The sequence below is a fragment of the Ptychodera flava genome, chromosome 22, assembly GCF_041260155.1.
Source record: "Ptychodera flava strain L36383 chromosome 22, AS_Pfla_20210202, whole genome shotgun sequence".
Taxonomy (NCBI): Eukaryota; Metazoa; Hemichordata; class Enteropneusta; family Ptychoderidae; genus Ptychodera; species Ptychodera flava.
Genome location: NC_091949.1, coordinates 21,163,101 through 21,176,325, shown reverse-complemented (window position 1 = coordinate 21,176,325; position 13,225 = coordinate 21,163,101). Strand labels below are relative to the sequence as shown.

Below are 13,225 nucleotides of genomic sequence, written 5' to 3'. Positions count from 1 at the left end.
ACAGTCCTTTGGCTTGCAGGCTTGAATTTGCACAAAGTCCACAGTATAAATCCAGCGTTGGCAGTGAAGGTCTTGAAAAGTCTTGAGAATGACTACTGCTGGAGTTTAGTAACACACAAGAGACACGATCCCAAAAGTCTGACTGGAAGCTGAGCACGTCCCTTTTATAAAGGCATATAAGAACAATCTAGAACTTTTATTGACATGCTAATTACTGTTCTAAAATTATCTCTCTTACACAACTAATCAACTTTCCAGAACATTCCAAACATGACTAATTGAATTCAAGGTTGTGAGGTCATTAAGGGCAGTGACCTTGAGAATGTTCTAGACTAATTGAACTCAGGTCATGATGAGTGTGGGGGGAAATGACCTACATAACACACCCCTCTTCAAAAAAAAAGAAAATTTTTCAAAGAAAAATCTTTCTTTTGCAAATGTAATCTTGAAAAAGATTTAAGTACTCAATTTTTTTTTTCTTACTCTAAAGTAAAACTTCTTGAAAGTGAACAACAATAAACTCTAAATACGAGAGAGACAGTCTGCAATTAAATTGTCTCTGCCTTGGATATGTCTAATGTCAAGATTAAACTCCTGTAACATTAAACTCCATCTTAGCAATCTCTGATTTTTGCCTTTAAATTTCTGCAGAAAAACAAGAGGGTTGTGATCAATATAAACCACTATTGGCTGATTTGAAGAAGTAACATAAACTTCAAAATGCTGTAAAGCTAATATCAAAGATAAACACTCTTTTTCAATTGTAGAGTAGTTTCTCTGGGATTTGTTAAAGGGCCATTATTTGTAACTTTTGACCATTTTTACCTCGGAAAATTCCATGTTGGAGGCTCATATTTGTTGCAAAATGTTGTTTTACGAAGAAACAAACATGATTAGTGATGTTATAGCCACATAAAACTGCTAATTTTGTTCAAACGTGTTGCCCTTCCTAGCTCGTTTGTTGACGTCTGGCATGCTCAGCGTGCTGGGAGAACGCAGATATGGTGACGCCGCGATCACGCGAAATGTACAAGTTCACGTTTATTGCGGGATAAAAACAACATTGCGTCGTGGATTGCCAGACATCTGGCTACGCAACGTGCTCGGACAATGGACTACGACGTAAGTACGGGCATAAGTAATGAATATTTATTTTGAAATTACTGTAAATGGCTCGCGCAGGTGCAGAAGAATGCCTACGTTGCAATCCGCGTGTCAACAGAGTTTGTATTTCTGTCCGGACAAAAATAGAAATTTTCGTTGTAAAATCACATGTTATTTAGTTGTAGGGCACGTAATGTTTCCGAATAATATGCGATTCTCTGTTATTTGACAGGCTATTCAACATGAGCCAGTGATCATTTCAATCAAAACTAACGGAAAAATCGCCAGAAGATACAGCTAATGGAACTTTAAATTTGCGTGAAAAATAGCAAACAGGATGATCTACACCATGACTATCCTCTTGCAATAAAACAGCACCAGCAGCCGTATCACTAGCATCTACAGCTAATTTGAATGGCAAAGTGAAATTGGTGCAGACAACACTGGGGCACTTTGCAGTATGGCTTTAAGTGTATCAAATGCCTGTTGGCATTGCTCTGACCAAACAAACTTTACTTTCTTTTTAGTAAGTTAGTCAAAGGCTCAGTAATTGTGGAGAAATTTGGACAGAATTTTCTGTAGTAACCAGCCATACCGAGAAAGCGCATCAGTTGTCGTTTGCAGTTTGGTATGGGAAAACTTGAAATGGCACTGATTTTGGCATCAACAGGTTTTACCTCACCCTGTCCTACAGTATGTCCGAGGTAAGTTACCCTCGCCCAACCAAACTCAGATTTGGCAAGGTTGACAGTCAACATTGCTTTGCTCAGTCTCTCAAAGAACTTCCGCATGAGCTTGATGTGTTCCTCCCAGGTGTCACTATACAGGACGACGTCGTCAACGTAAGCTGCACATCCGTCTAGCCCGGATATGACGTCGTTGATCATCCGTTGGAACGTTGCCGGAGAGTTCTTCATTCCGAATGGCATCACCTTGTACTGGAACAATCCGTCTGGTGTAACAAAGGTGGATATTTCACGAGCACGATCCGTCAGAGGGACTTGCCAAAATCCCTTCAGTAGGTCAAATTTCGTCACATACTTGGCTTTTCCCACTCGGTCGATGCAATCATCAATCCTCGGGATTGGGAAAGTGTCTGTCTTTGTTAAAGTGTTGACCTTCCTAAAGTCTGTGCACATACGATAACTGTGATCTGATTTGGGAACAAGTATGCACGGCGAACTCCAGTTACTTTTACTGGGTTCAATAAAGTCATTGTCCAGCAGGTATTTGACTTCTTCCTGGAGATATTTTGCTTTTGTTGGATTCAGTCTGTATGGATGTTGTTTTACAGGCTTACTGTCCCCAACATCAACGTCGTGATAGATGACGTTTGTCCTCGTTGGAACATCTTGAAACAGGTGTTTATATTCATGGAGCAGTTCTTTCACCTGTTGTTGTTGTTCTGGCTGGAGGTGTGCCAACTTTGTAGACTCCAGCTTCTCCAGGATTTCTGAGTTCTGAAGCTTGACCGAGCCCAGCTTTGAGTTTAGAGTATTTTCACTCAAGTCAGTTTCAGTATCACTATCTTCATAATGGTTTGAACTGACTGCACTGACAGGCTGAGTTATAGTAGGATTATCCCTATCCAAATATGGCTTAAGCATATTTATGTGACATAGCTGTTTTTGTTTTCGCCTGTCAGGTGTTATTATGATGTAATTTAAATCACTCAATTTCTTATCAATTAGGTATGGCCCAAAGTAACGAGCATGGAGTGGTTTGCCAGGAACCGGAAGTAGAACAAGAACTTTTTGACCTGGTTCAAACTTCCGTTTTGAGGTGTTTTTATCATATTTGGTTTTCATTGACTGCTGAGATGACTCAAGATTTTCTCTGGCTAATTCACATGCTTTAGAGAGTTTTGTACGAAAATCTGACACATATTGCAAAATATTCAGACAATCATCATCGTCTGATAGGAATTTCTCTTTAACGAGCTTAAGTGGGCCACGGACTGTATGTCCAAATACAAGCTCAAATGGGCTAAAACCAAGAGACTCCTGAATTGACTCTCTAACAGCAAAGAGCAAAAAATGAATTCCTTCATCCCACTGTTTCTCTGTGTCAAAACAGTAGGTCCTAATCATGTTTTTCAAAGTTTGATGAAATCGCTCAAGAGCACCCTGACTTTCTGGATGATAGGCGGATGACCTGTACTGTTTAATGCCTAGCTGATCCATTACTTGTTGAAAAAAACAGACATAAAGTTGGAGCCTTGATCGGACTGGACACATTTAGGGAGGCCAAATAAAGTGAAAAATTTGACTAAAGCTTTCACTATAGTCTTTGTCTTTATATTTCTCAGTGGTATGGCTTCTGGGAACCGAGTTGATGTACACATTATTGTCAGCATGTACTCATTTCCTGATCTTGTTTTTGGTAGGGGCCCAACACAGTCTATTAGTATCCTACTAAATGGTTCTTGAAATGCAGGAATTGGCTGTAAAGGGGCCTTGGAATGGTCTGATTTGGCTTTCCTACCATTTGACATGTGTGACAAGTTTTACAGAAATGTGCTACATCCTGCCTGAGATTAGGCCAATAAAAGTGACTGAGAATTTTATGATAAGTTTTCCTGACTCCTAAGTGACCAGCCCAGGGAGTTTCATGGGCCAGGCGCAATATTTCAGCACGGTAGGGCTTTGGAACCACAATTTGATGTTTTATAGCCCATCGTCATCAACCAAAACATCTGGAGGTCTCCATTTACGCATGAGAATACCAGATTTGTATAATAGGAAACAGAGCTATCTGAAGTTTTACCTTCATCATCTACCCTGTCAAACAAAGACAAAATATCTGGGTCTTTGTGTTGTTCTGCAATGAGATTTGATCTAGAAAATGTCTGACTTTGGTCAGCAGAAGTTTACTGGAAGTTTCAAATCCACGAGGGATAACGGATGATCCGTGTCAAACACCTGACTGAGAAAGGTGTCATTTAAGTCAACATCTGTGACATTATTTTTGAGAGTATTTTGATTCTCGGAAGTTTTCTTTGACATGGCTCGAGTAATGGCACATGAAGGAAATAAATCGGGTATCTCTTGTTCAATTGGCTCTGGATCCTGATCTAAACTAGGATTATCAGTCACAAGTGGATTAGTAATGACTTGTCCCCAGCAAGGTCGTTTCCAAGAAGAAGGTGAATCCCTTCAAAAGGCAAAAAAGGCCTAATACCTAAAGCCACAGGTCCAGAAACAAAGTCCGAAGACAAATAGACATTATGGAGAGGAACAGGAATGTAGTCATTACAATCTACCCCCTTAATAAGAACTTTAGAACCTGAAAATGACTTTTCAGAAAACGGCAGGGTATCTGCCAACAAAAGAGACTGGGAAGCCCCGGTATCTCTTAAAATTTTGACAGGGTAGCGGAGAGAAATCACTAGAAAGTGATATAAACCATTATGAATAAATGGCTCGAAAATACCCATAATGCTATCTTGAGAAGAATTGACCTTGACCTCATTAATTGGGGATGAGAGGGGTTTAACCTCAGAAAATGTGTTGCACACATTATTAGACTCTAATTGAGTTGATGAAGAAATAAAGCCGGTTGGCTTAGATCCACTTTGACCACTTTGACCTTCACGTTTTCTTTTCAATTTGAAACACTCTGACATTAAATGGCCGTCTTTCTTACAATAATTACAAGAAAGTGTACCAAACTGTTTGTCAGAAGGAGATTGAGACTTGGGATCTGATGATGTGGGAGTGTTACTTGAACTCTGTGAACTGTTGTCATTTGATTTTCTACTCTCCTTTGAAAAATTCTTGGATGAAAAGGAGGAGTTAAATTTACCTGCATTGTTTCTGTATGAAAAGGACTGGGATGGTTTGCTGAGAAATGAAGATTTGTGGGTCAACGAATAATCATCGGCCAAACGTGCAGCAACCTCCAATGTATCTGCCTTTTGTTCATTGATAAACGTCTTGATGTCACTCCGGATGCACCTTTTAAATTCCTCAATCAAAACAAGTTGTCGTAATTTGTCATAATTCTGACTGACCTTTTCAGAAGAACACCAGCGATCAAACAGTTGTTCTTTTGTTCGAGCAAATTCAACATAAGTTTGGTCTTTCGCCTTCTCACAATCCCTAAATTTCTGACGGTACGCTTCAGGCACCAACTCATAACCCTTGAGAATTAATTCCTTCACAGAATCATAATTTGAAGCCTGCTCTACTGACAACTGAATGTAAATTTCTCTGGCTTTACCCACCAAAGCACTCTGCAAAAGCATAGACCAGGACTCCTTAGGCCAATTCAGACTCTGAGCAATTTTCTCAAAATGGAGAAAATATTTGTCAACATCCTTTTCTTGGAAAGGGGGAACTAACCTGAAATGCTTAGTGATGTCAAACTTGTCCGAAGGGAAGAATTTTCCTGACTGTCCAAGCTCTAAACGTTTTATTTCTACCTGTAATCGCTGTTCTTCTAATCGCAATTCTTTTTCTCTCTGTCTTTCTTCCATTTCTAATCTTTCTGCCTTTCTTTTTCTTTCTGTCTTTCTTCCATTTGCAATTCTTTTTCTTTCATTTCCTTTTCTAATTCCAATTTCTTAAGCTCCAAATCTGCCTGTCTCTCTTTTTCCATTTGTAATTCTTTTTCTCTCATTTGTAATTCTAGTTTCTTGATCTCCAAATTTTGTCTGCATTTCTAATTCTAATTTTCTGAGTTCAGAGGTAGACTTGGGCTCATAATCTTTCAGGGTGGATTCCTCAAATTGGCCTAAATCAACTAGATGTTTGCAATACGGTACTGTATTTCCCTCTTGCGCATAGATCTTTTAACTTCTACTTTAAGGAAATTTGCCAGTGCTATGAGGTTGTCTTTTCTGAGGGAATTAAATGTGTCCTGATCAAGGTCATCCATAAATTCGTCTGGTTAAATTCCGCCATGATTGGATTTGGCTGAGTTCACAGTGTACAGTAGTTTTGAAAAGGCTGGCAAAATGTTGTCAAACGGCTCAAAATATTCGTCTCCCGGACGAGCCCCCAATTTGTTACGTGCAGAGAAAACGAACAAAAGGGTGAACTCAGCAGTTAACGTTTAAACAAAATTTATTACGAAAATAAAACTAATTGCTAAGTTAGGGATAGGATACAAGCTTTAAAGTGTACAGACTACTTATCTCAGCTGGGACGGCAAAGCTCCAGTCTCAGAGTTGTAACAGTCAGTCGGATGAATGAACAGTCCTTTGGCTTGCAGGCTTGAATTTGCACAAAGTCCACAGTATAAATCCAGCGTTGGCAGTGAAGGTCTTGAAAAGTCTTGAGAATGACTACTGCTGGAGTTTAGTAACACACAAGAGACACGATCCCAAAAGTCTGACTGGAAGCTGAGCACGTCCCTTTTATAAAGGCATATAAGAACAATCTAGAACTTTTATTGACATGCTAATTACTGTTCTAAAATTATCTCTCTTACACAACTAATCAACTTTCCAGAACATTCCAAACATGACTAATTGAATTCAAGGTTGTGAGGTCATCAAGGGCAGTGACCTTGAGAATGTTCTAGACTAATTGAACTCAGGTCATGATGAGTGTGGGGGAAATGACCTACATAACACTGTTTTGTTTACACGATAACTCAAAAACGCCTGAACGGATTCAAGTCAGATTTGGTACACAGGTACCATATGTTAACCATATGTTACTTGCAAGAACTGATTAGATTTTGGTCAGTGTGGCTTGCATATTAATGAAGTTATGCGATATTGTTTTTTTCCGTACAATGGTTTCCCTATGGAGACGGTTATGACAGTGTAGACATATATCAAGAAATACTGCACCAAATTTCATGAAACTTTTCACAGATGACAGTCTCAGAACATTATGATGATACTGTGAGTGTCATGTCAATTATCTTCTCATTTGCATATTTAATGAACTTTTGTTATTAGTGAGATAACTCTGAAATTCCTGCACGAAACTTGATGATACTTGCAACAAATATTGATCTGATATATCTAATTATACTTAGAAGCATTTGGCAGTGTCAAGTTAAAAAATAGCTCATTTGCATATTTTATGAAGTTTTGTAATTAGTGATATAACTCCGATATAACTTCACCAAATGTGATGAAATCTGCTGCAGATACTGATCTGACTGATATCTAACTGTAGTGTAAGGCATTTAGTAGTGTGAAATTAATTAAGGGTTCATTTGCATATTTAATGAACTTTGTAATTAGTGACATTACTCTAAAAGTAGAGCGTTAAATTTGATGAAACTTGCTACAGATGTTAATCTGATAAATATCCAATTGTACTGAGAAATATTGAGCAGTGTCAAGTTAATAATTAGCTCATTTGCATATTTCATGAAGTTTTATAATTAGTCATATAACTCCGAAATAACTGCATCAAACGTCATGAAAACTGCTGCATATACTGATCTGACAGATATCTAACTGTGTTGTAAAGCATTTAGTAGTGTAAAGTTAATAAAGGTTCATTTGCATATTTAATAAACTCGGTAATTAGGTATATAACTCTGAAATTACAGCACCAAATTTGTGAAACGTGCTACAGAAATTGATTTGATAAATATTTAATTATGCTATGAATCATTGAACAGTGTCAAGTTAATTTAGGGTTTATTTGCATATTAATGAACTTTGTAATTAGTGACATTACTCTAAAATTACAGCACTAAATAAAATAAAACGTGCTACAAATGTTGATCTGATGGATATCTAGTTGTCCCATGAAGCATTGAGCAGTGTCAAGTTAATTAACAGCTCATTGGCATATTAAATAAAGTTTATAATTAGCTCTGCGAGTACTGTGCAAAGTTGAAAAAACCTGCTACATATAGTGATAACATATATCTTATTGTTCTGTGAAGGGTACTACTATTAATGAATCCGTTGTAAAACACGTGAGCATATTCAGTTCATATCTGGTTTTTCGATTAAGATACTTGTGGATAGTACAGTATCACCCAATTCAATTTGTTTGCATGTAGAAATGCAAGAAAACGCCCTCGCAATATTGTCATTTTCAGAAAAAAAATTGAAAGGAATTCAAAAAGTGGTTGTCACCGTCCTAGATTTCAAGATAAAAATGACAAGGCTACGAAATAACCTAAATAAAATGCTGGCTCAGGAGTTTTCATTGCGCCCCTCATAAAAATATATTATGATTTTTATTGCATGCCATCAATACACATTTTTCTTAGTACAATCTAACAGTCACTTATGAAAGGAATGTTTTAGAATCCTCCACTGCAGGAAATAGTAATAATTCAGTCTTAGTCAGCTCTCTATGTGAGACATGTTTGAGGGCTGAAAAATTCTAAAACCACATGAGTTAGATGCATCTCATCATCTTTTCCCTTCATTTTTCTTGTCAACTCACTGTACCCTACACAACACATGCAGAAAAATGACAACATTCCCTGCAAGTTAAGGCTGTTTTGTTGAGATTTATCAAAATATGACGAAAAAAGAAGCCCATGAGAGTTGAAATAGGCATGGGATAGGGATACTCAGGACTGCTTGACTCAAAAAACCACAGGACGGCAAACTCCTAATTTTCTGCTTACTGTTGTCGTTTGAATAAGCCAATAAATAAATAATATTGAGTAAATTGATTCTCTAGTGTCAAAATTTGCTCGGTGACCTGCAGTTTCTACTTTTGGTTTTGAAAGAGAATGGTCGAAAGTTTGCTAGAGGGGACTAATTTGAGCAAAAGTTTAAGCTTGTCATCTTCGAGGCGCGAACTAGCTCAATGTGATAATTACCTGTTATCTAAACGCAGACGGGTATAAGCTGCATAACTATCAATTGTTATAGTAATGCCCAATAATACACTCATGCATAAACTATTGCCGAGCGTCCTGTCAACATAATCGTCAGTAAATGTGCACAGCTAGAATCGTCCGTGTGTTTGTGGGAATTCATGCTCATACGAACGTATATTTGTTACAAACTTTACAGGAAAGCGCGTATGTTTTTATTGATAATAATGCATACTTGGTGCGCACGCGTCATAATACGCAAGTTGGTGCGGGTTGAACCATAAGAACTTAGGGGTCCACAAAGACAGTGGTCTGCATTGTGGAATTGAAAGAAACAGAATGGGCATGGAAATAACAAAAATATGTATGTTCTGTTTATTCTCAGCCGAATATAAAAAATGTGTTGATTCTCTCGAATTGAACTTGAAGGAGAAAAGTATGTTTGACAGTCGAAACAAGATGATCATCGGATGAATCCACATTCTCATAGGGTGCATTTTTTCTGAATTTCGTAAGTATTTGATAATCATCATTTTACAAACCCACTGGCAGATAATCATTATAATAAGAATGTTTTTCTATCACTATCTTTTTTATGCTTGTTGTGCAAGAGTAGTACGCAGAGGTAGCGCGCGTGCTCGCACCTTTAGTAACGCAGTATGTGCAGCACATGCACAGTCTAAAATGGTGATGCTGGTTTGTCTTGATAAAATACAATTCAATCTTTGATTTTCAAGAATTTCTGATAAAAGCATGGTCATCCAAAATAAGGAAACTTTTGTCAAATTTTAAACTTATCGTGAAATCTGAGAACGCCCTAACGAACCCACTCAGAACCATGGTCCCTATTTGCATGATTTGTTGAGGGACCGTATCTGAACAAACCTGTTACAAAAGAGTTGGTGAGAGGGCGCACTTTCTTGTTTACCTGGAGTGGATGAAAAGAGGAAACTTTTCTTCGTATCCACATAAAATGCTGTAACAGTCGTTTATTTATACATTGTTCATTTTACTGAGTAGTTCAACTTTCCTCCATATTGATATTTATCAGCTTTGTTTTCTGAAAGAAAATTTTCAAACTGATCCTTTGAAACCTAATTGCGGTAATTACCCTAATATTGGTATTTTGTTACCATGCCACCAATGTTACGACTGAAACCGGCGTTCCCCCCCCCCCCCACGCCCGGGCGCACCATAAGCAAAATTTGTAAATTTATGTTTATCGCGCACGTAATTATAGTAGGACCATAGGGAACCGAGAAATCTGGTTGTTGTTGTTGTTGTTTATATATACACTTTATAGAGCGGCCGAATTACTTTACAGTAATTTCATCGGGGCTCGTTTGAATGGTTGTTTATGTTTATTAGTCGTGTTGTTGTTGTTGACCAATAAAATTCAACGAAGATTACTGGTGTGTTGTGGTTGTTTTAACGTAATGTAGATGTCATATAAGAAACGCTACAAGGACACAATCATTATTTACCCGATGCAACTCTCTGCCAACGTACACTGTCTTCATATACTTTATATGGATGTGTGTGCAAGAAATTTGATTTTGAATGTTGATTCACTATACATGGCAGTCTATGAGGACTGTCAACCACATCCAGTCACACACACCAAAACCTTCAAACTTTAAATTCGATGTTATCTGCCACCACTTCAACAAACACAACCCATTACGCTATAACATAAACCTTCAGGCTGGTTGACACTGAGGTGACAAGCAGATTACACAGTTTGCTGCTCTTCTATCGATAACCTATGGTTAGTTTTTTCATTATTTTTTGTCATGTGTATCAGCTTACGTTTTTTGTTCAACTCCCAAAAGCTGGATAAAATGCCAAGTATTAAGCTTACAAACAAATGTAATATGTGCACAAGTAGCATCATAGTCGACCAATATTGTCAAAAATTGCATTCAAGTCCGGACTTGAATTAATTTATCAACAATAACAATGGTCGTGCCACATATGGAGGCTATGTTTACCACCAATATACTAAATATTATTGGATTCCGTGGAGATCGCAAAATAATAATTCACCACAAGGGGGTGCTGCGTAGCATGTCACTCGCTGCAATTGTAGTTCTCCGTTGTCAACCACATAACACACCAAAACCTTCAAACTTCAAACTGCGATGGTATTTGAAGACGTTTACCACCACTTCAACAACTTGACATTGCATGGTGATTTGCCACACTCTCGGAAAACAACAGACGACTGTAATGTAAAACGATTTAATGCACGAGATCATTATTTGTTTTAATAACAAAAACAAAATATACAGAAGAATATCTTGATACAATAATTTGGTAACAATAGTAGACGTAATTTTTCTATATCTGATTTGCATATCGGTGAATGGTAAATTTAGTACGTTTCACTCATTCACTAACTGCCCTGTCAATATGTTAGCATAACTATCGTATGCCAAGATACACCGTATCTCTCTTCTACGTCAAGAAAGTGAGACAAGTGACAAGAGATTGCTGCCTTCCCTTTATATGCACATACATTATTCTAGCTAAGTATTTGAAACTCAGTAAACGACTGTATTATGTGTGATTCAGGAGTTTAGTAGCTTTTCCATTAAAGAAAAGATATAAACTCTGTTGAACCTGTTCAGTGATTCTTCCAGTAGGAAACAAGGAAAGAAAGCTCAACGCCGATCACAAACAAATACGATTTTATCAATAATATTCATATTTCAAAACTATGTACATATTTCGCGTAGAAGGTAAATGCCTCCTCCGCCTGTGATGTATTTTCAGGCTTTCCAGAGCATCGGCTGTAGAGCATTATTGCTTCGGGTTTATCAAAACAAGTTGGGTTCTCACTGTTCACATCACGCATCTGGGTAATTTTGGTTCAATCACACGCAGACCCTGGAACTTCCATGTCTGTGATTCGATCCATCCTGAAGTTCTAGAGTAAATGCGGCAAAATCAAACACATGCGGTGTATCAGTGCATCGGAGAGGAGCGAGCTTCTTTACCTCGCTGATCGATGTGTAAACCACACACCGTGGCATTTTTCGCGTACATGTGCAACGTATGTTCATGTACGCTACTTCATCCTAGCGCGAAAAAAATCGACTACCTGTATCGATATCCGCTGCTATTGACAATGATTATTTCTAAAGAGTATTTATTTTCTGCAGAACAAGATTCGTTGCTGTAAAGACGACAAAGGTGAACAGGTCAATAAGAAAAATGTAACAGAATTTCATACATGAATGAAAATTTATACCACACTAATTTATTATAGCAGCAATATTCATTCTATCTGTTGGCAATAAGCCTGCCGCTGCACAGAGGCTGCAGCAGTTATAGGTCGTACTTCAAACACTTTCGAAGTTGACAGACGGACCTTTCCTGAAAATCCAACGGTCGACAATATCTGATTCTGCTTCGCGAGACGTGAAGGATACTAGCGAGAAACCGACATCATCGAGGTCACGAAACAAATCGAGATAATCAAAATCGACAGCAATACCTCTACTATGATCGTGAACAGAAGGATAGAAATATTGATAATAGCTTTCGCCGGTAACCGTATTACTGGTACCGGTATGTTGATAGCTGTTTCTATCCAAAGCCCTGTACAACTTTACATATTTAAGGGACTCTATAACCTTCGGTCCTCTCAGTTCATAGTAGCCGTTGCTGCTCAAAAAATTAAATTCAATATACTGCGCAGGTTCTCCGAGTCGTTCATCGCTTTGCCTCTGTTGCCTCATTTCAGAAACAGCTTCCGTCAGCGCATCAATCTGGTAAAAATCTGCTTCATCCAACAGCTGATCGTATTCCTGAAAATTCTCTGGCAAGTGAAGTTTCGAAGAACGCAGAAAGTTGAGTACGTGACGGAATAGTTTCCCGTCTCTATCGATGCGGAAGGTTCCGCTGTCGTCGGTTTGGACAGGTACGCGTCCGCTAAACATGGCGCCCAGCATGGATTCCGAATATTTTGTCAACGTCGTGACAGAAGTCGTGTAAACTTTGCCGCCGACGTCCAGTCTCACCATATTACCACTGGTTTTATGGATCTTATACGCCATTGTAACTGCACCTGAACTTCAACGTATGCCGTCTGATCAAAACAAGTTCCTGGTGCAACAACTGAACGGGGTTATTTGGTAGAAATTGGAAGGCGTAACCATATAGGCTACAAGCGTCGGTTGTCCGTATGTCTTGTATGGAGTAGGTATTTGGAAATTGCGTCATAACATTTTTCACGGAAAAAGCGCTGCATCTCGGGATATTTGTGACATTATATTTTCGTTTTATCGTTTGTATCTGTTGCTATGACTAGGAGCAGAATTAGGTAGATGTAGATCTCGGACAAAACGTAAAGTTTTATCCAACA

General features: G+C 38.2%; 1 protein-coding gene across 1 annotated transcript; it reads right to left on the bottom strand.

Moving 5' to 3' along the window:
* Nucleotides 1–11,728: 11,728 nt before the first annotated feature.
* Nucleotides 11,729–12,917, bottom strand: LOC139123382 (BTB/POZ domain-containing protein KCTD21-like). Its single transcript, XM_070689531.1, has 2 exons — nucleotides 12,495–12,917; nucleotides 11,729–11,785 (listed from the first exon to the last, which is right to left on the bottom strand). Exons 1-2 carry the CDS (start codon nucleotides 12,915–12,917, stop codon nucleotides 11,729–11,731), a joined length of 480 nt encoding a protein of 159 aa, XP_070545632.1.
* Nucleotides 12,918–13,225: the final 308 nt, after the last annotated feature.